The 27,392-nt window shown below is 47.3% G+C and overlaps 1 protein-coding gene across 2 annotated transcripts in view; it reads left to right on the plus strand.

The window, feature by feature from the left end:
• The first annotated feature begins 10,644 nt into the window (after nt 1–10,644).
• Nucleotides 10,645–27,392, plus strand: part of CHCHD3 (coiled-coil-helix-coiled-coil-helix domain containing 3) — a 203,070-nt gene continuing 186,322 nt past the window's right edge. The window contains exons 1-2 of one of the 2 annotated variants that reach the window (XM_034420781.2): nt 10,645–11,036; nt 17,168–17,273. In XM_034420781.2, coding sequence (XP_034276672.2) covers nt 10,953–11,036; nt 17,168–17,273 — 190 coding nt within the window. In that variant the 5' untranslated portion in view covers nt 10,645–10,952. The remainder of the gene's footprint in view (nt 11,037–17,167; nt 17,274–27,392) is intronic. The other variant, XM_087873565.1, reaches the window with a different exon arrangement.

Genomic DNA, 27,392 nt, shown 5'->3' on the forward strand with positions numbered 1-27,392 from the left:
GGGGAGGGAATGGGGATTTTGCAATATCCTTCCCCCAGGAGTGGGGAGGGAATGAGGATTTTGCAGTATCCTTCCCCCAGGAGTGGGGAGGGAATGGGGATTTTGCAGTATCCTTCCCCCAGGAATGGGGAGGGAATGGGGATTTTGCTGTATTCTTCCCCCAGGAATGGGGAGGGAATGGAGATTTTGCAATATCCTTCCCCCAGGAGTGGGGAGGGAATGGGGATTTTGCAGTATCCTTCCCCCAGGAATGGGGAGGGAATGGAGATTTTGCAATATCCTTCCCCCAGAAGTGGGGAGGGAATGGGGATTTTGCAATATCCTTCCCCCAGGAGTGGGGAGGGAATGGGGATTTTGCAGTATCCTTCCCCCAGGAGTGGGGAGGGAATGGGGATTTTGCAATATCCTTCCCCCAGGAGTGGGGAGGGAATGGAGATTTTGCAATATCCTTTCCCCAGGAGTGGGGAGGGAATGGGGATTTTGCAATATCCTTCCCCCAGTAGTGGGGAGGGAATGGGGATTTTGCAGTATCCTTTCCCCAGGAGTGGGGAGGGAATGGGGATTTTGCAGTATTTTCCCTGCCACGCCCACCAAACCACACCACATCACACCACACCACACCACACCACAGCCACCAAACCATGCCCACAGAACCGGTAGTAAAAAAAAAAAGGATTTTACCACTGGAGCAAATACCTAAAATTTTCCCTACAGCAACAATCCTGTGAGGTAGGTTGAGCTGCGAGGGAAGGACTGGCCCAAAGTCAACCAGCCGGCTTTCTGCTACGGTCGTTAAGTGTGAAAAACGGTCATCGGTGACTTTGTTCGGTGCCATAGTAACTTCGTTGTAACACTGTAAACTGTTGTAAGTCGAGGACACTCTGTAGATCAGTTGTGCGGGAACTGAGAAAGCTACACGAAAGGGACAGCTGTGTTTCCACTGTGATTCAATCAGGCTACACAACTGTTCCTTTGTGTATTGTTGCTTTCTGTGCTGATGGGGCCCCACTGGGGACGTAGATACTGAAAGGAGAAGAAATAAATATTCTTTTTTTTCCCTCCCTCTTTCCCAGGAGCAGGTAATGATGGAAATGACTGAGAACCAAGAAAAACTCCATGGAAGGAAATCATCGGATTGTCTGATGTGCTGAGAAAAAGCCAATTTTGGGAATTGCAAGCTCAAGACATTTGGAGCTTAAGGAAAGCAGAAGCAAACAACACCCTCAGCCAAATTGTTCATTGCAGATTGTCCTCGTCTTACAACCATTCATTTAGGGACCGTTCCAAGTTACAACGGCATTGGAAAAAGTAGGTTTAGGACCAGGGATGGGTACTAATTTTTTTTACTACCGGTTCTGTGGGCGTGGCTTATTTTGTGGGTGTGGCTTGGAGGTCATGTGACTAGGTGGGCATGGCTAGCTGGTCAGAGTCATTTCTGGAAGGTCCTCGCACTTGTGACCAGTCCTCGCACTTACAACCCGACTCATTTGTTTGCTTTTAACACTGATCAGCTGTAGGACGGCCCTTTGAAGCTCCGCGGCAAGAGTTTAAACAGTTTTTTTCCCTCTAGTCATCAGCTGGTACTCAGGAGGCAGCAATAGATTGGGGGTGGGACCAAATAAAAGGTAAGAATAATGTGGGGGGGTGGGGGGGGAGAACCGGTTCGGTGATGTCATATCGTCACCACTACCGACTCGGCCGAACCGGACCGAACCGGGAGGAACCCACCACTGTTTAGGACAGGGGTGAAATGCTCCCGGTTCGGACCGGATCGCGCGATCCAGTAGTGATGGAGGCGGGTGGTTCGGAGAACCGGTAGCAAAAATCCCTGCTCCCCCCCATGCCCAGCACAATCATCAGAGGCTTTTTTTTTAACTTTTAAAAGCATTTTTTCTACAACCTCTTCCGACGAAAGAATGCTTTTAAAAGTTAAAAAAAAAAAGCCTCTGATGATCGGGTGGCTCAGCTGGGATCGTCAGAGGCTTTTCAAAGCATTTTTTTCTGCAACCTCTTGGCTGAAGAGGTGGTAAAAAAAATGCTTTGAAAAGTCTCTGACGATCCCAGCTGAGTTGCCTGATCGGCAGAGGTTTTTCAAAGCATTAGAAAAAATGCTTTGAAAAGTTAAAAAAAACAACAACTTGGCCACGCCCACCCAATCACATTAACCCCCCCAAAGCCACGCCCACAGAACTGGTAGTAACAAATTTTACATTTCACCCCTGGTTTAGGACCATTTTTCACACCTACGACGATGGCAGCATCCATCGTCATAGGTGTGAAAATCATCACGTGATCGAAATTCAGACACTTGGCCACTGACTTGTATTTATGGCGGTTGCAGCATCCCCGGGGATTACGTGATCCTCTTTTGCGACCTTCTGACAAGCCAAGTCAACTGGGAAGCCAGATTCACTTAACAACCGTGTTATTCACTTAACCGCTGCAGCGGTTCGCTTAACGACGGTGGCAAGGAAAGCCGTAAAATGGGACAAAACTCACTTCACACGTGTCTCACTTTACAATAGAAATTTATGTCTCAATTGTGGTGGTAAGTTGAGGACTATTATAAATTGACAAACACCCCCCCCACACACACACTCTGAGAAGCTGCCACAAAGAGGAAGGGGTCCGCCTATTCTCCAAAGCCCCTGAAGGCAGGACAAGAAGCAACGGATGGAAAGAGAGAAGCAACCTGACGGTCAGAACAATTAACCAGTGGAACAATTTGCTACTGGAAGCTTCATCATTGGATGTTTTTAAGAAGAACTTGGACAACCATTAGCCCGAAATGGTGTAGAATCTCTGGCTTGAGCAGAGGGTTGGGCTAGAAGACCTCCAGGGTCCCTTCCGACTCTATCCTGACTGACTATCTGTAGTCTATCTTGAAAAAGGCAGTTTTCAGTTTTTATTGAACCGGCAAATTATGTCGTACTGCAGCTTTTTTCAGTTTCAGCCCATCGACAACGAAAAGGGGGGCGGGGGCGTGTCACCCCCACTTCCTAGCAGCTCATTTGCATGTACTTCCTTCGTTCCTCTCACCTGCAAAGGTTAGCTAAGAGAAAAATGCCATCTGCTCTCAGCCTGGTTGGGAGAAGCTGTCACCGGTGCCCAGATTTAATATTCCGAAATTGTATTAACCTGTTGTTCATCGCCGCCCAGCAGATCAAAGAGTGGATATAAAGACCCCCCTCCCCCAGTGGTGGGATTCAAGTAATTTAACAACTGGTTCTCTGCCCTAATGACCAGCTGGGTAGGTGTGGCTCAGTGGCCATGTGACTGTGTGGGCGTGGCCAATTCAACATCACTCACGTCTATGGGTGAAGTGCCTTAGCTGTTACAATGTCACAAGGCTTAACCAGAGAGGCAGTTTCTGTAAGCAGGGCAATAAAGATTAGGCTAGAAACACCACCAGAATGTTTCCTTCCTGCCTTCCTTACAGGATTAGTCCTGTCAAGTAGAAAAAAACCAAAATAAGATTTCTTTTAACAACCGGTTCTCCCGAATAGGTGTGAACTGGCTGAATCCCACCACTGCCCCCTGCCCCCCCCCCCACCCCACAGAAAAGGATGGAGGGACCCTCCTGTTGGGTCTCGTACTGGGTAAATAAGCTGCTCGAAGTCACATACAATTCATCAATTTGTTTGTTTGTTTTCCAAGCGGGGAATTGGCAAGCTTTGAACCTCCCACGGGCCCACGCAGCGGAAGCCCTGGCCCTCTTTCTGCAGATGCAAGCTAGTTAAGTCAACTCTTGGCTGCTCCCTGGGACGAGAAGCCGATAAAAAACGGCTGGAATTACACCTGGAGCCGCAACGGTTGCAGTCAGCACAAATGTGAAAACTTCCCTGTGGGTTAGCAAAGAGCACCGCCGACCTCTGTGTGTGGGCTTCGGGGAAACCGAGGCGAGCGGTGTGGAAACTGCAAGAGGCTAGAAGGTGTCACAGTGGTTATTTCCTCAACAGGGGGGTCTCGTCCTGAAGAGCAGCGCTCCTAAAGCAAACTGACACCCCACCCACTTCCCCCAAACAGAAAGGCTGCAGACCCAGTCATTCCTGGCTGGCATGGTGTGAGCCTCGCTGGAGAAACCAGATGCGAATGAGGATCAGATGAGCTCGTTCTGAGTTTGTAGAAAAAATGCTTTTAAAAATTAAAAAAAAAAAAAGCCTCTGATGATTGTGCGGCTCAGCTGGGCATGGGGGGGGGGGGGAGCAGGGATTTTTGCTACCGGTTCTCCAAACCACCTGCCTCCATTGCTACCGGATTGGGCGATCCGGTCCGAACCGGGAGCATTTCACCCCTGATTGAGCCCAACATTTCGGTTGCTAAGCAAAACATTTGTTAAATGAATTTGCCCTATTTTAGGACCTTTCTTGCCACAACTGTTAAGTGAAGCAGTTGTTAAATGGGTAACACAGTTGTTCAGTGAATTTGGTTTCCTCATTGATGTTGCTTATAAGAAGGTCACAAAACGGGATCACATGAACCTGGGATACTGCCACGGTCATAAATATGAGTCATCTGAATTTTGATCACATGGCCATGGGGATGCTACAACGGTCGTAAGCGTGAAAAACGGTCATAAGTTACTTTTTTTCAGTGCCCTTGCAACTTTGACCTTATTGGTTGGAATTTTTTTTTTTTTTAATTTGATTTATATGCCGCCCTTCTCCGGAGACTCAGGGGGGCTTACAGTGCGTTAAGCAATAGCCTTCATCCTTTTGTATATTTATACAAAGTCAGCTTATTGCCCCCACAAACTGGGTCCTCATTTCACCTACCTTAGAAAGGATGGAAGGCTGAGTCAACCTTGAGCCTGGTGAGATTTGAACCTGCAGTAATTGCAGGCAGCTGATAATAACAGGCAGCTGATAATAACAGGATATTAGTCTGCTGCGCCACCAGGCTTTGCGGATGAGGCCTTCATCCTGCAGTGGATAATGGTTAAAATGATGATGATGATATATAAATATATAAATTTATGAATAAACTATGCAGAGGCCCTTCCGAAAACCCCTTCTGTCTCCTCCTCCCTGACCTGCCAAGCTGGATTGAGGTGCGAGATCGAAATCTTCCTTTTGCCAAGAGCTTCCAGCTTCAGCATTTATTCATTTGTTCAACTTGTATGCCGCCTTTCTCCGAAGACTCAAGGCGGCTTACAATGCATTTAAAAACCATATATAAAAACATTAAAAATTAAAACATTAAAAACAATTAAAACCCATTCACACCATTCATGGCCGGATCTCGTCGGATCGCAAAGCGAGATCAACGGCCCCAGGCCTGCCGGAAGAGCCAGGTCTTCACCGCTTTCCGGAAGGCCAATAGGGTGGGGATGGTCCGGACCTCAGGAGGTAACTGGTTCCAGAGAGCTGGGGCAGCCACAGAGAAGGCCCTCCCACGCGGGCCCGCCAGCCGGCATTGTTTAGCTGACGGGACCCGGAGGAGACCAACTCTGTGGGATCTTACCGGTCGCTGGGAGCTCTGCGGTAGAAGGCGGTCTCGAAGATACCCTGGCCCTGAGCCATGTAGGGCCCTGAACATGGGAGGGAAGTGGGGGGGGGGGTAACAGACAATGTCGGCTTTAATGCTCTTGGTGGGTTTTTTTTTTTTAAATGTATCAGAGATGGTTCTGCAACTCCACGGCGTATTTTTGTGATGAATAACTCCGCAGGGATCAGCAGCCCCGTTGAAGGTTATGAAGCCATTCGGCTGACATTGATGTTAAAAGCAGAATTCCCTGGCGCTTTATATACTCCGAAGTTCGGAGAAGCAGCACACGTATCTCCTACCCAGGGTTTATTTACTAGACTTCACTCCACTGCAGTACGCAGAAAATTTGCTTTTTATACCTGGCCTTCAGGTGAGGACGGAGCGGGTTGCTCTAATGTTTGGACTGGTTTTACTCTTGGTAAAATATATTTTTTTTCTCTTCCTGCATAATAACAGAGTAACAGGGATGGAAGCAGGGGTGGGCTTCAAAAACTTTAGCAAGGGGGTTCTCTGCCTGGTTGCTGGGTGGGAGTGGCCATGGTGGGTGTGGCCTAGTCAGCTTCCTGCACCATGGCGGGGGAGGGGTGTGTTTTTGCCCTCCCCGGGCTCCAGAGGCTTTCCTTGAGCCTCCGGGAAGGCGAAAATGGCCTCCCCAGGCTCCGGAGGCCCTCTGGAGGCTGGAAACAGGCCCGTTCCCGAACTTCCAGTAGGCCCGTCCTTCGTCCTCCCTGAGCCTCCACGCGCACCCTGCACTTAACTGCATCCAAAACGGGCCATGTGAGGACTCCTGGGCGGGGAGGGGTGGGCGGGGTCATCCAGGAGTGGGATTTGGGGGTTCTCCAAACTGTGCAGAATCTTAGTGTCAAGTTTCGAGGTCGTCTCAAATAAATTGCATTTCAAACAAAGTCTTTGAAGGAAAACTCCTATTTATTAAGTACGACATTCTAGACCCGACTCCATCGAAGCCAACACTGACTTCCAGCCCCAGAACCCTCCCTTTCCGTTCCCCACTCCCCTGCACTCATTGGCCATCTTCCAAGTCACTCTACCCCTAACCTGCTGCTCCAGCTCAAAGGAATTTCCCCCCTCCCATCCCATCTCCTAGGGGATATTATCTCCAGGGAAAATAAGTAGGTGAAAAGTCAAACGTCCCTTTCCAGACGCCTCCGCTTCTCCTTCTTATGTCAGCACTAGAGTAAATGCAGCTTGAAGTGCTGACACTTAGCTAGAGGTTCTCCCGAACCCCTGAGAACCCCCAGCAGCCCACCCCTGGATGAAAAGGGCCTTGGAGGTCTTCTAGTCCAGCGGCTGCCAACCTTTTGGGCACCAGGGACTGGTTCTGTGGAAAGAGGTTTCTCCGCAGATCAGAAGGGGGCGTGGTTTCATGTGTTGCCTGCATCCCGCGGATGGGGCTTTGCTTGTTTGCGTGGTCCGGTTGGGGACCCCTGTTCTAGTCCAACCTCCTATTCAAATGCTTGATGCCATTTCAGACAAATGGTTATCCAGTCTCTTCTTAAAAAATCTCCAATGACAATGTCTGGTGGAAACTCATTACGCTGTCTTCTAACTGTCAGTAAATGTTAAAATGTCCTGTTAAACCTTGTGTGTGTGTGTTTTTATCTGTATCGCTTCTACTAAACATGTTAAAATCCTGGAGCAAAAGACCAGGTTTACAGGCTAAGTTCCAATCAAACTGTTTTATTGCTCATACCTATGCATAGGTATGTGTATAGACCACTAGTGCCAGAGGTGGGTTTCAGCAGGTTCTGACCAGTTCTGGAGAACCGGTAGCGGAAATTTTGAGTAGTTCGGAGAACCGGTATAAATACCACCTCTGACTGGCCCGCCCCCATCTATTCTCTGCCTCCCGAGTCCCAGTTGATCGGGAGGGAATGGAGATTTTAAAGGGGATCACATGACCCCAGGACATTGTTTTTGGAGGCACCGGTCTACCACCACACTGCCTTTTAACACTGATCAGCTGTAGGGCGGCCCTTAGAAGCCCCGCGGCAAGAGTTTAAACAGTTTTTTTCCTTCTAGCCGATCAGCTGGGACTCGGGGGGCAGCAATAGATTGGGGATAGGGCCAAATAAAAGGTAAGAATAACGGGAGCAGGGCGGGAGGGCCCAGCTCCTGAACAAAGAGAACCAGTTCGGTGATGTCATATCATCACCGCTACCGGTTTGGCCGAACCGGGCCGAACCGGGAGGAACCCACCACTGGTCGTAAGGGTGAACAATGGTCATGTCACTTTTTTCAGTGCTGTTGTAAGTTCGAACAGTCATTGAACAAACTGTTAAGGACTACAAGTACTACTGAAATCACAACTTCCTCTTTCAAGATGATCTGTTTATTTCTTTTTTCTTTTTTTTTTAAAGGATTTTAACTTTCTGAATGCTTGGAGAATCAGGAAACCTAATCACACAGACGCATCCAACGACTGCAATGGTGTTGCACATTTTTATTTTCCTCTACGTACGAAGCGTGCCTGGAGATGATGTGGCAAATTCCAAAGGGGTGTTAAATATTAAAAACCATGAATTCAGATTTGAATGCTTCATTTCAGATGTTCGCTTCCGTTACTCATTGGATTGGAGGTGCTGGCTGTCCTCAGTTGTTTGATTTATGTTCGGCAGAAAATATTTAAATTTCATATGTCAATTGTCAGATGCAAAATAGATACAAGAACTGTTGAATTCTAAATACTCTTGATTCCAACAGTGCAGTTACAAAAAAAAATACGATTGCATGCCAAATATTAGAAACCGTGAAATTCTAAATACTATTGCGTGCCAATTATTGAACACAAAATACCGTCGTATGCCAATTATTAAAATATCATGAATACAAAATACAGGCTTATAATCGAATAATGTTAATTCCTTAATTTGTGGAAAGGCAAGTCCAAATCTCCACTTAACAATTAAACTCAAAAGGTGATCTTCTATTATTTAGTGAAGTGATGCCCCAGTGCCTGGAGGCCGTGCAGAGCTGGATGGGGAGAAACAGGCTCCGACTCAACCCTTCCACGACCGAGTGGCTGTGGCTTCCGGCGTCCCGATATAGCCAGCTGGCACCGTCGCTGGTTATTGGGGGCGAATCACTGGCCCCCACGGAGAGGCCTCGCAACTTGGGTGTCCTCCTGGATGCACGGCTGTCTTTAGAAGAGCATATGACGGCCGTGGCCAGGGGGGCTTTTTATCAGTTCGCCTGATACGCCAGTTGCGTCCCTTTCTACATCGGGACTCCCTACGCACGGTCACTCAGGCACTCGTCACCTCCCGCCTGGACTACTGCAATGCTCTCTACATGGGGCTCCCCCTAGGGTGCACCCGGAGGCTCCAGTTGGTCCAGAATGCGGCCGCGCGGGGGATTATGGGAGCGACTGGGCGCTCCCATGTGACACCTCTCCTGCGCGAGCTGCACTGGCTCCCGGTGGTCTTCCGGGTGCGCTTCAAGGTGTTGGTGACCACCTTTAAAGCGCTCCATGGCTTAGGGCCAGGGTATTTACGAGACCGCCTTCTGCCACCAATAGCCTCCCACCGGCCAGTACGCTCGCACAGAGAGGGCCTCCTCAGGGTGCCGTCTGCCAGACAGTGTCGGCTGGCGACCCCCAGGGGGAGGGCCTTCTCTGTGTCGGCCGCATTCTGGACCAGCTGGAGCCTCCGGGTACACCCCAAGGGGAGCCCCATGTAGAGAGCATTGCAGTAGTCCAGGCGGGAAGCCAAGGATTCCGGGTTTTGAAGTCCGCAAGTCTTAAAGTTGCCAAGTTTGAATACCCAGACCGGAAAATATGGTTTAATTGTGGGGATCCTTGGTGCTCTCCGAGCTTGGTTGCTTCCTTGCAGATGTTTCATGACCCAACTAGGTAACATCATCAGTGCTAGAAGGAAGTGAGGTTTGTGGAGATGAGGAGGAAGAGAAGGAAAAAGAGGAGGACTCTGGTTATGTATATAAAAGCTTGCAAACCCCACTCCCTTCTTGCACTGAAGCTATTACCTATTTGGGTAATGAAATGTCTGTAAGAAAAGCATCAAGCTCAAAGAGCATCAGAACTTAAAGAATTAAAGGCCTGGAGACTAAAACCTATGAAAAACAGTTGCAGGATTTGGGTGCATCAGGGGTGAAATGCTCCCGGCTCGGACCGGATCGCCCGATCCGGTAGCAATGGCAGCGGATGGTTCGGAGAACCGGTAGCAAAAATCCCTGCGGGCCCACCCCCCCATGCCCAGCTGAGCCGCACAATCATCAGACGCTTTTTTTTTTACTTTTAAAAGCATTTTTTCTACAACCTCTTCCGACGAAAAAATGCTTTTAAAAGTAAAAAAAAAAAGCCTCTGATGATCGCGCGGCTCAGCTGGGATCGTCAGAGGCTTTTCAAAGCATTTTTTTCTGCAACCTCTTGGCCGAAGAGGTGGTAAAAAAAATGCTTTGAAAAGTCTCTGATGATCCAGCTAAATTCCCTGATCGGCAGAGAGGCATTTTTTAAAGAGCCTCTCTGACGATCCCAGCTGAGTTGCCTGATCGGCAGAGGCTTTTCAAAGCGTATTTGAGGGGCTGCCACAAAGAGGAAGGGGTCCACTTATTTTCCAAAGCATCAGAAGGCAGGACAAGAATCAATATATGGAAACTAATCAAGGAGAGAAGCAACCTGGAATGAAGAAGAAATTACCAGACAGGGAGGACAATTAACCAGTGGAACTACTTGCCACCAGAAGTTGTGGGTGCTTCATCCCTGGAGGTTTTTAAAGAAGAACTTGTCTGAAATGATACAGAATCTCTTGATTGGGCTGGACTAGAAGACCTCCAAAGGTCCCTTCCAGCTTTATTGTGATTCAGAGAGCACCAGAACCCCACAGTCCTCCTCCTCTTCCTCCCCACAAACTTCACTCCCTTATCAGTTAACCCTGAACTACAAAAAAATTCTCTTTTAATTAGTTTAATTGGTTTTCCTGCATATCCCAGAGGGCTCGACTAGATGACCCTTGGGGGGAGAGGTCCCTTCCCCATTCCACAGCCCCACTTTGCAAAACAGCTAAGGAATTTTTATTGGCATTTGCATTATCTTGAACGCTGCCCAGACTTTGCCACTGTTCCTTGCAAAGTCCACCTTTGGAACTGCAGCTCCCAGAATGCCACGCGGCGCGCCCCTGTTTTGCGCACGCTCCCCGCTTTTGCCTTGCGCCGAGGCTCACGGCCTTTGCCGCGGTGCATTCCGGGAATCGTGGTTCAAATACCCTTCAAACAAAGTTTCCTATCCTGTGCTTTGGACCACAGAGCGGGAGAAAGAAAAGTTTCCACTCCGCCCTTCTGGGCCAGACTGTTGCCAGGGGCAACGTCTCCCTGACCAATCGGCGCGCGGCGTCGAGTCGCGGCGGGCCAATGGCCGGCGCCGGTGGGCGGAGCTGAGGTCTCCTTGAGTCCCCGTGCCGCGGCCTAGTCAGTTTGACCCGGCCTCGGGCGCCATGGGCGGCGGTGAGAGCGTTCCCCGGAGGGTCACCTTCGAGGCGGACGAAAACGACAACATCACGGTGGTGAAGGGCATCCGGGTAAGGCCTGGGGGCGACTCTCCGCTTAGTGGGGGCGGGGGAGCCTTCTTTCTGGTGGGGGGGGGGTCTGGGGAGGTTGGGCTCCCTCGTTGCCTAGGTAACAGCATCCAATGAGAAGATGCTCAGGGGAGGGGGGAGAGGAGAAGGGAGGGGGGGAAAAGCTTCTCCCTGGAGCCTTGACCTGCGGAACTCGCGGCCTCATGATATGATGATGATGATTCTTAATTACACTGAAATGCTGGCTCTCCTTTCTTGCGGGGATGACAGGGAGTCCTCAAATTACGACCACGGTGGAGCCCCAAGTTTCGTGCCCCGTTTTACGACGTTCCTTGCCACATTTGGGGCAAGGGAATCACTGCAGTTGTTCAATTGGTAACGTGGCTGTTAAGTGAATCTGGCCTCCCCCATTGACTTTCCTTGTCGGAAGGTCGCAAGAGCGGATCACATGCCCTTCCCCCCCCCAGTCGCGCCCCGGACGCTGCAACTGTCATAAATGTGAGTCAGTTGTCAAGCATCCCTAATGTAAATCACGTGACCGTGGGGAGGCTGCGAAGGTCATCGGTGTGAAAAGTGGTCGTAAGTCACTTTTTTTCAGTGCCGAATGGCCACTAAGGGAAGCTGTTATAAGTCGAGGACAACATGCACAGAACAAACCAAGGCGGGAGGAGTTGGACCCAAAGCCCCAAGTGGTTGCTGCCCCCTTTTTCTGAACATCCAGCCCATCCTTCCCTTTTAAGGGGACACAAGAAACCTGCAAAACTGACCCCTTCCACACCCAGCCTTCACCATTGCATGGACATGCCCCCCGCCTCCCCCCCCAAAAGATGGCACCTGGGACTTACTACAATGATTGTGCTTCATGTGGGGAGCAAGAGGTGCCCCAGCGGCTGAGGCCCAACTGCAAGTCAGCTTGAGCCCTATTTGAACCCGTCCTGTTCTGTAGGGCAGGTTTTATTTGGCTGCAATTGCTGCCAACCTAGAATAATTGCACTGATGAGGTAACCTAGTTGGGTTGTGCAACGTCTGCAAGAAGATAAATCAAGCTCAGAGAGTGTCAAGGACTCCACAGTCCTTGTTCTCCTCCTCCTCCAGGACCCCACAGTCATCGTCGTCTTCTTCCTCTTCTTCTTCCTCTTCTTCTTCCTCTTCCTCCTCTTCCTCTTCTTCCTCTTCTTCCTCCTCCTCCCTTCTAACACTGATGATGTTACCTAGTTGGGTCACGAAATAAACAAGCTCAGAGAGCCCCACAAACGTACCTTTCCAAGATCCCAAAATCTAATAGATGATTTCAAGTTTAGTAGAAATTAAACTCTAAAAGACAAAGGAAACTTTCTGTTGAGTACTTACATCTCTGCTGGGAACTCCTCCTCCTCCTCCTCCTCCTCCACACCACTCCTTCTAGCCCTGATGATGTTACCCAGTTGGGTCAAAAAATGTCTGCAGCGAAACAACCGAGTTCAGAGAGGACCCTACAGTTCAATTCTGTCTTCTATTAAAACCAAAAAATTGGGTTATGTGAATTGGGTTGCATTTTCTGTGTATATATACTGTGTGAAGACAGCACCCTAAAAGTCGTTGGGACTTCTTGGTGGGTTTTTCTGCATCCTCAATCAGGACTATCACTTTTTTATTGCAATTATGTCCTGCCTTTTAAGGGAGAGGTTAAGGGGATATCTGAATTTCTCTATGCAGTGTCTTTCTTGTTGGGTTAGTGTTTCTTAACCTTGGCTAATTTAAGATGGGTGGACTTCAACTCCCAGAATTCTCCAGCCAGCCATGCTGGTTAGGGAATTCTGGGAGCTGAAGTCCACTCATCTTAAATTAACCAAGATTGAGAAATACTGTTAGAAGTAGGCTGTCCCAAGATCATTGCTCACTTTGTGTTCCAGCTGCTTGTAACGTGGTTTATATGGTTATGGAAGGAAGGCAGGTCTCGTATTCCTGAATACGAGACCTGCTTAAATACGAGGTCTGAATACGAGACCTGATTAAACAGGGAAGCATGTCATTGTGGTTTAAATGGCTGAGATGAGGACATCATGTCATTAATTAATTTGCATCAATTCTGGTCATTTGCATCACAGTGTTATGTCACAAAGGGACGCACAATGTCATTTGTTGCCATTTGTTTATTGCTTGTGAAGTTTGCAGTAAGGAGCATTTGGCAAGTCAAGGTTTGGTCGGAATGGCAGTATGGAAATCACAGTGTATGCGGCTTGGACGGACCTTGTTCCGTCCTAGCTGAACCCAAACTGATTACAGTTAAATCAAACCACGACTGAGGAAGAAAGAGGCCCGTTTGTTTGGGATGCTGCATTTCTGATTTATAAGGAAGATTTTTCTCATGCAGACCTAGGATCGACCTCAGGAACTAGCAATGTAGGAGGGTTAGTCCAAGTGGATTTCTCAATCTGCTGGCTGAAAATATGACTCAACGTATTGTGTGAATCGAGGCATTTGCCGAACCGTGTACTGTATATCGGTGAAACATAGCTTAATGTATTTAGGATCAGATTTCTTCTGATTTATCCAGATAGTCCTCGACTTACGACCACAATTGAGCCCAGCATTCCCATTGCTAAGTGAGATATTTGTTAAATGGGTTTTGTTCAATTTTTCGACCTGCCTTGCCAGGGTTATTATGAGAATCACTGCAGTTGTAAAATTAGTAACTTGGTTGTTAAGTGAATCTGGCTTCCTCGTTGACTTTGCTTGTCAGAAGGTCGCAAAAGGGAATCACATGACCCCCGGGACACTGCAACCGTCATAAAAACGAGCCTGCCTGCCTGCCTGCCTGCCTGCCTGCCTGCCTGCCTGCCTGCCTTCCTTCCTTCCTTCCTTCCTTCCTTCCTTCCTTCCTTCCTTCCTTCCTTTCTCATCAAGACCTTTCTTTCTTTCTTTCTTTCTTTCCTTCCTTCCTTCCTTCCTTCCTTCCTTCCTTCCTTCCTTCCTTCCTTCCTTCCTTTCTCATCAAGACCTTTCTTTCCTTCCTTCCTTCCTTCCTTCCTTCCTTCCTTCCTTCCTTCCTTCCTTCCTTCCTTTCTCATCAAGACCTTTCTTTCTTTCCTTCCTTCCTTCCTTCCTTCCTTCCTTCCTTCTTTTCTCATCAAGACTTTCTTTCTTTCCTTCCTTCCTTCCTTCCTTCCTTCCTTCCTTCCTTCCTTCCTTCCTTCCTTCCTTCTTTTCTCATCAAGACCTTTCTTTCTTTCTTTCTTTCTTTCTTTCTTTCTTTCTTTCTTTCCTTCCTTCCTTCCTTCCTTCCTTCCTTCCTTCCTTCCTTCCTTCCTTCCTTCCTTCTTTCCTTCCTCTGTCCCTACCTTTCTCTCTTTATCCTCCCTCCCTCCCTCCCTCCCTTCTCCATCTTGATTGGCAGTTTTAAACAATTCCTTAGCCTCACATATAGCCACCAAGCACCTTGCTTGTCTGACGTGTCCAGAGAAATTGGCATTTGCAAACGTCTTTGATTGACCCTAAACGACAAGGGAGAAATTAGAAACGGGGTTGGCTGAGCCATCTCTTGTCCCTCCCCCCACCCCCATGATGATGATGGGACCTCCTTGCCTTACCCGGAACCTCTTCGTTTTTTTCCTTCCTTCCTTTCCTTCCTTCCTTCCTTCCTTCCTTCCTTCCTTCCTTCCTTCCTCCCTCCCTCCCTCCCTTCCTTCCTTCCTTCCTTCCTTCCTTCCTTCCTTCCTCCCTCCCTCCCTCCCTCCCTCCCTCCCTCCCTCCCTCCTTCCTTCCTTCCTTCCTTCCTTCCTTCCTTCCTTCCTTCCTCCCTCCCTCCCTCCCTCCCTCCCTCCCTCCCTCCCTCCCTCCCTCCTTCCTTCCTTCCTTCCTTCCTTTCCTTGCAGGCCTCCCTGTGTCAGGATTGCTACGCCTGAAGCCTGCATAGAGAGGCTTCAAAAGGAAAACGAAAGGCAGAGGATGAAAGGCAGAGGAGCTGGTGTGACACTTGAGGAGTGCTCTATCTTTCCCGTTGCCTCTTTTGATTTGGGGGCTGCTTCCTTCTCCTTTTTCCCCCCCCCCCTCTCTTAAGACTCCACCAACTCTTTCTTGCCTCCACCTCATCCCTTTGGTAGCTCCCCTGTAAACAAGGATTCCTGTGTTCGCCTGACATACTGTTCTCTCCCTTGAAGTCCCTTTTTCCCCACTTCCTGAGGCTTTAGTAACAAGGAATTTACGGAGCTGGAACTCTAGAGTCCCTGACTCCCCGTTGCTGCTGAATATTCAACCACATAGTCTGGAAACCCTTACATACCAGTGCTTGAATTAACATCATTTCTGCTCTGGAGGCAGTAACTTAGCTAGCATTTAACCAGTTTGGTCCCGTGGTTAAGGCACCAGGCTAGAAAACGAGAGACTCTGAATTCAAGTGCTGCTTAGCCGGCTGGGTGACTTTGGACCAATCACCAGGAGACAGGGAGTTCTAGTCTTGTCTTCTGCATGAAAACCAGCTTGGTGACTCTTCAACAATTACTGGGAGACAGTGAATTCTAGTTCCACCTTAGACATTAAAGTCAGCTTGGTGACTTTGTGCCAATTACCGGGAGATAGTGAATTCTAGTTCTACCGTAGGCATTTAAAACCAGCTTGGAACTTTGGGCCAATTACCGGGAGACAGTGAGTTCTAGTTTTGTCTTCTGCATGAAAACCAGCTTGGTGACTTTGCAACAATTACTGGGAGACAGTGAATTCTAGTTCCACCTTAGACATTAAAGCCAGCTTGGGACTTTGGGCCAATTACCTGGAGACAGTGAGTTCTAGTTCTACCTTAGGCATTTAAAACCAGCTTGGTGACTTTGTGTCAGTTACCAGGAGATAGAGAGTTCTAGTTCCACCTTAGGTATGAAAGTCAGCTGGGTGACTTTGGGCCAGTCTCCCTCTTAGCCCAACCCACCTCACAGGGCTGTTGCTATAGGGAAAATAGGCGGATGAAGGTTTGTTGGTTATGTTCACCGCCTTCAGTTATTTATAAAAATAATAAAACTGTGATACAAATAAATAAAACTCGGTTGCCTCTGGAGCCAGGAAGCCTTCCCTATTTTCAGCAGCAGCACTTCAGTTTTAATTGCTGCGATTCGAGTCCTGTGTTCTAATCATGGGCGGGTCGAGGATTGCAGCCTTCTACAGTAGTCCTCAATTTACGACCGCAATTGAGCCCAAAATTTGGCTTGTGAGAAGGTCACAAAAGGGGGGGGTCACGTGACCCCGTCCCACTGCAACCGTCATAAATATGAGTCAGTTGCCAAGCTGGCCTGAGTTTTAATCACGCGATCCCACGGCTGCCCCCAACGGTCGTAAGTGCGGAAAAACGGCCCCAAAGTCCCCTTTCTCAGTGCCGGCGTAACTTTGGAACGGTCACTAAGCAAACTTGTAAGTAGAGGACTACCTGTATTCTGTGGGCCACGTATGCACCTCCCTCGTGTTATTTCGTTTTGTGTATGTGGCCCTGGAAGACTTTTCTCCCAAAATTGTGCGGTTGGAAATTTGCTTGCAAATTGCCCTCCTACCCTCCAAAAATAAGGACCGAATTTTTTTTCCCCTTCAGTGCTTCTGAAAATAAGTGGCTCTTTTAACCCTTGAATTTCTTTCTATGTTCTTGGAAGAAAAATGCCCAATCTTCCTTTCCGTGGGAAAAAAATGCCAGAGCGAACTAGTAGCATTTCACCCCTGGTCCTGTGGCTGTTGGCTGCGGAAGAGCGATAGATTTAAAAAAAGAGAGAACTTTGGCTGCCGAGGAATTGCCGGGCCCTATTCCGAATCCCGTTTTAGACTCAGAAAATTTCTCACCGAGTTCCCCTTTTTAAAATGCTATTTTATTTGAAAGGGGAAACGGCTAGCCAAGATTGAAGGATGCGTTTAGGCCACGAAAATCGCCTCCGATACATTCCCGTTTCCATTTACCTGCTGGCGATTAAAAAAAAAAATACATTATAAGATTTTTTTTTTTTAAAAAAAACCCTCTCCAAGTGTGTCTTTTTTGGGGGGGCAAAAGCTATTTTAAGGCTTCAGAGCTCAAACGAAATGCCTTGTATCTCAAACCTCGTACATGGTGTAGCGTGGGAATTATATACGTTCCGAGGAAACGGTTGGAAAAAAAAAAAAACCTTTTTGGTGTGTGTTATTTGCAGCTCTCCGAAAATGTCATCGAGCGGATGAAAGAGCCGTCTTCCCCCGGCGGAAAGTCTCAGAAGAAATTCGGGTCTAGCAATCATACCTCCATCGGTGGAACTGCAGGTACGTCTGTGTTTCCCGGGATAAGAAGTGGTCCTTTTTATGTAAATCAGAAATTATTTTTGTTCAAGCGATTAATCCAGGTCGTCCTTGATTTACAACCGTTTGTTTAGTGACTGTTCGAAAGTACAGTGGCGCTGAAAAACAGTGGCTTCTGACTGTTTTCCCCACTTGCGACCGTTGAAGATCCCCACAGGATCAAAATTCAGACGCTCGGCAATGGGCTCATGTTTACGACGGTTGCAAAATCCCATGGTCACACGATTCACCTTTTATGACTTTCTGACAATTAAAGTCAAGGGAGAAGCCAGATTTGATTAACAGCCGTGTTACTAACTTAACGACAGTGATTCACTTAACTGCTGTGGCAAGAAAGGTGGTGAAATGGGGCAAAACTCACTTCACAACTGTCTTTGCTCGGCAGTAGAAATTTTGGGCTCAATTTTGGTCGTAAGTCAAAGACTACCTGTGAAACATTTGGTTCTGTTTAAAACAATCGAAGAACTCCTGGCCTATGACTGATTTTCTCTCTCTCTCTCTCTCTCTCTCTCTTTGTCTCTCTCTCTCTCTCTCGGTGTCTCTCTCTCTCTCTCTCTCTCTGTCTCTTTCTCTCTGTCTGTGTCTGTCTGTATCTCTGTGTGTCTCTCTCTCTGGCTGTGTCTCTCTGTGTCTCTGTCTCTCTGTGTCTCTCTGTCTCTGTGTCTCTCTCTGTGTCTCTGTCTGTCTTGGTGTGTCTCTGTCTGTCTCTGTCTCTCTCTGTCTCTGTCTCTCTCGGGGTCTGTCTCTCTGTTTCTCAGTGTCTCTCAGTGTCTGTCTCTCTCTCTGTGTCTCTCTCTCTGTGTGTCTCTCTGTTTCTCTCTGTGTGTCTCTCTGTTTCTCTCTCAGTGTCTCTGTCTCTCTCGGTGTCTCTCTCTGTGTGTCTCTGTGTGTGTCTCTCTCTGTTTCTCTCTCAGTGTCTCTCTGTCTCTCTCGGTGTCTCTCTCTGTGTCTCTCTGTGTCTCTGTCTCTGTGTCTCTCTGTTTCTCAGTGTCTCTTGGTCTCTGTCTCTCTCTTAAGTGTCTCTCTGTTTCTCAGTGTCTCTCGGTGTCTCTCTCGGTGTCTCTCTGTTTCTCAGTGTCTCTCGGTGTCTCTCTCGGTGTCTCTCTGTTTCTCAGTGTCTCTCGGTCTCTGTGTGTCTCTCTCTCTCTCTGTGTCTCTGTGTTTCTGTATCTCTAAGTGTCTCTCTGTTTCTCAGTGTCTCTTGGTGTCTCTCTCTCTCTCTCTGTGTCTCTGTCTCGGTGTGTCTCTCTCTCTGTCTGTCTCGGTGTGTGTGTCTCTCTGTCTCTCTCTCTCTCTGTCTCTCTGAGTCTCTCTCTCTGTGTCTCTTTGTGCGCGTCTCTGTCTGTCTCTCTCACTCTCTCTGTCACACAGACATAGACACACACATACTGAGGTGTTCAATCATTGTATGAAGCAGTTAGGTGATCTGCTTGGATTTGGTCAAGCATGTTTTGTGAACCCATCCCTTTGTGGGTTAATTCAACAGGTCGTGTGAGTCAACTAACTCTTATTTAGCCAATACTGTCCAGGGCTAATTGACCAACTCCTGTCACATCATAAATTCATCTCCCCAGGCTCCGTTTCAGTAGTTTTAACAAATTTAGGCCTACAAGTGGGTGAAGAGTCCATCTGGATTATGGACAAAGGAGGAAGACCAACGATGCTGCTTCAGGGACGGTTCTTCAAAGTTGTCCATACAAGAAACCCAACAACGAATCCCAGCTCTGACTTTATTATAAGGCTACATTAACAGAATCTCGCAAGAATTTCTTTTGCTTCCCCTCTTACGACCCTTTCCAGAAAGCTTGCCATATTTCTGGAGATAATGAACGTTTTTGCCCTCTGGTTGTCCAACCTGTAGGTGTCCCTTCTGTCTCCCAAGGTCATCCTCTGCTACCCTTGCTCTGACGAGCAGGTGCATCTGTCACATTCTCAGCGAAGGTGCAGTGGGCAGCCCTGGCACGAGACAAAGCCGAGGGATGTATTTTTAAGCTCTCTTCGCAGGCCTCCCTAAGTAAGACGTGGCAAGTTCTCAACACACACTTTTCACAGCTCTCAAGTAGGACGTTGGGTCTGATCCACAACAATCTGGGCACATACTGTCGATCTGAAGCCACAGAAACTCAAGTCGCAAAACTTGCGTGGCACATCTTTTCTTAGTTTATTTGCGTCCATTTGAGGGTCACCTCCTTAGTGACGTTGGAGGTCGCTCCGCTTTTTTTCAAGCTTTCCAATTCTTTGAGTAACGTAAAATGTACTAAAATCGTTCACTGGCATAAGAACTTCGAAGTACGTAAGTCAGGGGTGAAATCCAAAAATTTTTCCCTACCGGTTCTGTGGGCATGGCTTGGTGGTGGGGGAAGGATATTGCAAAATCTCCATTCCCACCCCACTTTGCAGCCTGCCAGAGGTGGTATTTGCCGGTTCTCCGAACTACTCAAAATTTCCGCTACTGGTTCTCCAGAACCTGTTAGAACCTGCTGGATTTCAACCCTGAAGTGATTCTTTTCCTAGGGCTAGAAAAAAAATTAGATGATAGGTCTTTTCATTTTAGGTCTCCCCAGCTGATTTTACCAACCTTGTTTTCTTAGAGGGTTCGTGCAAAAAATCTTCTTGATGGCCTCACTTTGTCAAAACCAGATGGCTTTTCCCCCCGAGTTTGCTACCGATTAAGCAACATGTCCAGCGAAGTTATCATTTGTGAAATTTTGTTCTACTCTGCTTCTGGATTGGATCAGTGTGTGTTTATTTGTTTGTCATTCATTTGTCTTGATGAACTCAGCTACATGTAGTCCTCGGATTTACAACCGTTTAGTGAACGAAATTATAGCGTCACTGGAAAAAGTGACTTACGACCGATTTTCACACTTAACAATTGTTTCAGCATCCCTGATCAAAATTTGAACGCTTGGCATCTGACTCATTTACGACGGTTGCACTGTCCTCCGGGTCACGTGTTCCCCTTTTCCGACCTTCTGCCAAGCAAAGTCAGTGGCGAAGCCAGATTCACTTAACAACCACGCTGTTATCTTAACAACTGCAGGGATTTGTTTAACGACTGTGGCAAGGAAGCTTGTAAAACGGGGTAAAATTCACATTGAACAACTGTCTGGCTTAGCAATGGAAGTTAGTCATAAGTTGAGAACTACCCATGAAACATTTGATTAACCTGGGATTAGTTACAACAATCTGAGAACTATTTCTCCTGGCCTATGACTGACTGTCTTGAGTCACTAGGCTGCCTTGCTTAGAAACAGAAATTTGTGGTCGTATGTCGAGAACTACCTCTGTTGGTTTTCCACAGCTTAACCGTGTTATGTGAAATTTCGGACAGCCGAGCTAATTTTGGGATTCCACCTCATCTCAACATCTAGTGGGGCTGTCATGCCCCTGTCGGAGCCTGCATCTGCAGGGGAGAACGAGCTGGAACTGGAGCTGACAGAGATTGAGGGGGTGGCTTTGTTGGTTTCGGCGGAAAACGGGGAAGAGCAGGCCCAGTCAGGCCAGGGCTTTTCATGATTAGGACGGCTTGTAGGCAGGGAGGAACAGGGGCAAGATGACGAAGAGAGGTTAAGCAGGGAACAGAGCTCAGGCGATGAGCAGAGACCACCTCCTCCTGATCCCCGAGCACGGAGAGTGGAGAGAAGGCGGGAACAGCGCAGGCTGACTCATCTACTCAGGAGGAGATCACCCCGCCCCTCTTCACAGTCCTCACACCTGGGGACTGAGACTAGCTGCATAGGCCGCATACGGGCCACAGCACTCCTTAAGTCTCAGTCCCTAAATGTGTCCTGTGAAGAGGAGCAGGGCGATCTCCTCCTGGGTAGACGAGTAAGCCTGCGCTGTTCCCGCCTTCTCTCCACTCTTCGTGCTCGGGGATCAGGAGGAGCAATAAAGGGGCGGTTTGAACTGCCAGCTGCCTGTATTGCCTCTGTGCCATGCCCTGGGTCATCACAGGGGCACCTTTTGAAAAACGAGTCCTTTTTGAAAAGGATAAAAGAAGTGATTTCTTCAGGAATTACAGCAAGGATGGCGAAACCAAGCTAACAATAGAATTGTTATCACGGATACATCATAACTGCCGCACTTCACCTAGCTGTGATGTTTTAATTACCTAACGATTGTATCCGAGATGAAGATTGAATACCGTCATGCAAAGCTCGTAATGCTGAGATCAGTGGTCAATCAACATCTCAGGGTTTTATTGCCGGGCGATAGGAAACGGAGTCCTTCTGATATGAAAAAAGCCATATTAATTTTTGTCTCTTGAAGAGGGGATGAAGGGGAAGGAATCTAGATAGCAGAGAAAGAAGATAAGCTGAATATTGCTTGCCGACGGTTCGGTCTGGGGGGAAGTTTTGACTTACAAACTGTTTTTGGCTTACAAATTTCTGCATGCCAATTTGAGGAAAACTTGGCTGCCTTCAGGAAGAGAGGCATGAACTGAAATCACAAATAAACATCAGCAGGTAGATTAGGGCACGGGGAGATTTAATTTTACAGGTGGTCCTTGACATGTGACTGTAATGGAACCTGCCTATTATGTCATAATGGTCATAAAACGGGTTGATGATAAGACCCACCCAATTTTTTGAATTCTATTCTATTCTATTCTATTCTATTCTATTCTATTCTATTCTATTCTATTCTATTCTATTCTATTCTATTCTATTCTATTCTATTCCTTCTCTACTCTACTCTACTCTACTCTACTCTACCTTACCCTACCTTATCTTACTCTACTCTACCCTACTATATTCCCCATTCCATTCCATTCCATTCCATTCCATTCCGTATTTTCTATTCTGTTCCATTCCATTCCATTGTTGCAAATATGCAACAAATCTGGCAAAAAAGTCATAAAATGGGGCAAAACTCACGTAACAAATGTCTCAGCACCATAAATTTTGGGCTCAATTGCGGTCATAAGTTGAGGACTCCCTGTATTATTAAAAATCCCCATGGCTGAAATTGCTGCGCATTTGTATTCTTCTTCCTTCTTCCATAGTACAGATAGTTCCTCGACTTACGACCACAGTTGAGCCCAAAATTTTTGTTGCTAAGCGAGACATTTGTTAAGGGAACTTTGCTCCCTTTTACGGCATTTCTTGCCACGTCCGGCTTCCCCGATGACTTGGCTTGTCCAGAAGATCGCAAAAGAGGATCCCAGGACACGCCTGCCATCATAAGTACATGCCAGTTGCCAAGCTTTCTGAATTTTCGATCCTGTGACCGCGGGGATGTTGCAAAGGTCGCCACTGCAAAAAAAACGGTCCTAAGTCACATTTTTCAACACCGTCGCAGCTTTGAACGGTCGCTAAACGAAAGGTTGTAAGTCGAGGATTTACCTGCACAGGCAAGCGTTATCTGAATAGCGCCAGCTTAGTGGCATCCTCAGAATTAACGGTTCCAGCATCTCAAGGTAGTCTGCTTGTAATAAGGCTTTTAATATTCAAGGAGGCAAAGCTCCTACAAGGGGAGCTCAGTTGCCATAGTTTCAAAGTGCTGGTTTTTCATTTAAGGGGGCGGGATGGGTGAGAAATAGCATATTATTAAAATAAACGTTGTTTTCATATAATAATGTAATAAACCACCTCTCCGCTGATCCTTTCCCAACATCTTTTCCTGGCACGGTGTTTGTCGGTGCAGAGGGCACGGGCGTGCCGAAATTGCGCGGCGTTTTTTCTTTTTCTTTTTGAATTAAATTAATTTTTTTTAACCTTCTCCCTTGGAGACACGGCTCTTTTTGTTCTTGTCCTTTTGTATAAGACGTCTTGCCTCTCGTGACCGTGGCTGCCACGGTCGTAAGTGTGAAAAACGGTCATCGGTCTTCCCCCCCCCACCCCAGTGTGGCTGAAACTAAACGAATGTTTGGGAGTATTTCAAATTTATAGGAAGACTGTTCAAAAGGAAAGCCATGTCCAACATGAGTGATGGAGATCAGCCTTTCTAATTGACATCTTGATGTAGAGTCGAGTAGGAGTAGGAATAGGAATAGAATGTGGAATAGAATGGAATGGAATATACAATATAGACTAGACTAGACTAGACTAGACTAAACAAAGTTGGAAGCAGGGTGGATAAAAATCAATGATTTTTTTTAAAAAATCAAAAAAATCAGATTTTTTTGATTTGAATCAGATTTTTTTGATTTAAATCGGATTTTTTTGATTTTTATCGAATTTATTTTAATAAAAAACTTTTGGGGTAAAAATCTATCGTAAGACAGTTTTCTATTTAAGATACATAAATAGTTTAGTAGATTCAGCATGAAATGGAGCTGAGTTATGTAGCACGAGGCTGTATATTCTGCAACACTGGGACTATCGGTGAGTCAACAGCGGGTCAAAGGAGGAGCAGAGATGACAGTTGCTCTTTAAAGATTATGATTTAAATCGAGTTGATTTAAATCAAGCCTTTTTATTAGAGATTTAAATCATGATTTAAATTGTGATTTAAATCAACTCGATTTAAATCAAACCCACCCTGTTTTTGATGTTAGGTTGGAAGGGAACCTTGGAGGTCTTCTAGTCCAACCCCCTGCTTAGGCAGGAAACCCTACACCACTTCAGACAAATGGTTATCCAACCTCTTCTTAAAAACTTCCAGGGTTATAGCTGGGTAGCTATATATCCAGGCTGCTGGCATCTAAAAGCACTAAGTAGCTTAGATCCTGAGTATCTTAAGATGCCACCTCTCTCATTAGGAATCTGTCGATTGAGATCTCTTATGAAGACTGCTCTTCTCAATGGCTCCCCCATCTGTGCAGTCTATGGGAGAAGCATTTTACTAGGCTGCTTCCAAGCGAAGGAAAGATCTCCCTTGGTCTCTGCTCTTAGCATTTAGAGGGCCCGTCCAAGGGCTTTTAGTTATTGACTGAATTGAATACTCCCTAGTACGGTGGTGGCGAACCTTTTACACACCGGGTGCCGAACAGGTATGCGCTTTGTGCACCATGCACGCGCATGCTATCCGCACGTGTGTGGTTCCTCCCCATGCGCTGTGCGCACAACCGCAAATCTGCACATGCGCAAGGCTGTTGTGCGTGTCCCCGTGTGCTGCATGCACAATTGCACACCTGCACATGCACGCAGGTGTTGCACAGCTCCCCCGTGTGCTGCGTGTGCAGTTGCACCATCTGCGTGGTTTTTGTGCACGCAATGAACGCGCACGAATGCCATCTGCAATATGTGTGTGCTGTGCGCAAATACTCATGCGCATGTGCAAACGCGCGCATGCGCAGGAGAGGCTCCAAAGACCAGCTGGGTCCCCTGAATTGCGTGCATGCACACCCGAGGCCCAAACACCAGCTGGGGTGCACATCCATGCGCAGCTGCAGGCAAGTTGGGCGACAGCTTGTGTGCCTGGAAAGATGGCTCTGCGTTCCACCTCGGGCACGAATGCTATAGGTTCGCCATCACGACCCTAGTGTCAGCCCTCCAAGCTGACAATCATTCCAGCGCTGACATAAGAAGGAGAAGGTGGGGGCATCTGGCAAGAGGACGTTTGACTTTTCACCTACTTATTTTCCCTGGAGATGCTATCCCCTAGGAGATGGGTTGGGAGGGGGGAAATTCCTTTGAGCTGAAGTAGTAGATAGCAGCAGAGTGACTTGGAAGATGGCCAATGAGACGTAGGGCAGTGAGAAAAGGAAGGGGAGGGTTTGGACAAGGAGGTCAGAGTTGGCTGCAGCTGAGTTGGAGTTCCGATGGTCGTGCTTAATAAATGAAAGATTTTGATCAAGGACTATTTGTTTGAAATGCAATTTATTTGAGACAACACCGAATCCTGACACCTAGTATATAATCTTTTTTTTTAAAAAAAAAATGTGGGGAGACCTCACAAGTGCTTGTCTAAAGCAGAAAGGTAAGATGTGAATTCTACAGTTCGTTTTCTCTACATTTGGAGGGTCCAGGTTTGTTCCATCATGCTAAATCCTGGTTTGCTTTAACGACGGTTTCTGAATGAACGAGAGCCGTCCGTTTCAGGCAAACCACGGCTTGCAAACCACGATTTGAGTTCACACAACTTCCATCCAGCCGAAAGGAAGCAAAACGACACGGTGTCGGAAACCCCGAAGGAGCATTTGCTCTCGTTAATGGCCAACTCCAACAACGAATGTCAGCAGGCTGGGATCCAAAACACGGCCATTGCAGCTCGGGAACATAAATATCGGCTTGCTCAGAATCCCCCCGAGCTTGCAGAAGTCCAAAAAAAGTTATTATTTATTATTTTGGTTTACTACCGCTCTTCCCTTCGAAGAGGACTTGGGGGAACAATTCCCCTCTTAGTTGGACCTAAGGGAGCCGTTCTTTTTCCGAAGATCTCGGAGAAGGACTGGGTAATGTTCAGTAACCAAAGAGTAATGGTTTTCTTCTGGAAAAGAAAAGAAAAAAAATGGAAAAATGTATGCTGTGGGGAATAAAAGTGGAGTCTTTGGGCGAGAAAAACAACAACTGTATAGCTAGTTAGAGCTTTGAACACAAGGTTAGGAGGCAATGTCACCCTGCAACACTTCCTTGTAATACTTAGTTTTAATGTGTGTGTCATCAGACGCTTTGGGTTAATTATCTTGATGGTTCTGGCAACTTGCCAGTGGAGAAAGCTGGTATTTTTTGTTTTAACCCTATCCTGGACTCAAAAGGCTGAGTTAAAAAGGCCCTGTCCGTTTTAAATGCTAATCTGTCTGTCTATCTATCTATCTATCTATCTATGTATCTATCTATCTATCTATCAATGCGAAAACCACTCGCCGTAATCATGAAATCTCCAGAACGTAAAGCCTACAAACTTGAAATTTGCCACGTATGTTCCTCTTGGCTTCTAGCGAATACAATCCTTGGTTGTATAAACAAGTGGCAGGGAATCAAAATCGCGTGAAGTATTGATACCGCTTCTTGTGGCTCCGTTACCTGAGCCTGTGTCATCGGCAGGAGAGGACTCCGAGAGTGAAGGAGAGGAGTTGGCAAGGCCTCCCTCTCCAGGACCCTCCTCTCTGGCAATGCCTTCGGTGTCCGCCGAAGGGCAAGAGATAGGGCCGGGGCCAAGCACGTCCACACAGCCACAGGTGGACAGTGATGAGGGTAATGAGTCTTGGCTGGATCCACGCCAGCATCGCAGAGATAAGCGCGTGCAACAGAAGAAAAGGCGTGCCCGAGATTAGGCTGAGTCAATGGACCACACCCCACAAGGTATAAAAGGGAGCGTGGTGGCCAGTCAAACCTTGTGACGAACAAAGCTAAAAGCTTCCACGCCATTCTGCATTGCCGGACTTTTGCTATAGACTTTGCTGGATTATCTCTGGACTTGATTGACTCCGTAATTATTGAGCTGTTTCTTTTGATGTATCAGAAGTGGGGAGAAGTTATCTCTCCTCTTCGTAAATAATAAACTCTTGGCAGGCAGCCACTAGGTTGTTGCCAAGTTCCGTTATCATAAGGAAAAGGAATCACTGCCGGCTGGTTTGGTCTTTAACTCTTGAACATCTGTTGGTGTGTGTGCGTGGGGTTGGGGACAGAACACCACTTTGTAAAGCCTTAGTAAGGCCACACCTGGAATATAGCCTCCAGCTTTGGTCACCACGTTACACAAAAAAGAGGTTGAGACTTCGGAAAAAGTGCAAAGAAGAGGAACTAAGATGATTAAAGGATTAACTAAGGCGACAAAAACATATGAAGAACAGTTGTAGGGATTGGGTTTGGCTAGTTTAGAGAAAAGAAGGATTGGGGGAACATGATAGCAATGGCAATAGCAATAGCACTTAGATTTATATACTGCTTCACAAGTGCTTTTACAGCCCTCTCTAAGCGGTTTACAGAGTCAGCCTCTTGCCCCCAACAATCTGGGTCCTCATTTTACCCACCTCGGAAGGATGGAAGGCTGAGTCAATCTTGAGCCGGTCAGGATCGAACTGGTAAAAACCACCCCTCGCTAACAAGATGTTTGCTTAATGACTGTGTTGTTCATTTAAAGACCACAGTGGTTCTTTACGGCTACAATGTTCAGCTCAATTATAGCCCTAAGTCGAGGACTGCTTGTCCAGGCAGTCCCCGACTTACAACCGTGCATTTAGTGACCGTTTAA

This window comes from Pantherophis guttatus, chromosome 7 (assembly GCF_059756535.1).
Source record: "Pantherophis guttatus breed Tessera chromosome 7, ASM5975653v1, whole genome shotgun sequence".
Lineage (NCBI taxonomy): Eukaryota > Metazoa > Chordata > Lepidosauria > Squamata > Colubridae > Pantherophis > Pantherophis guttatus.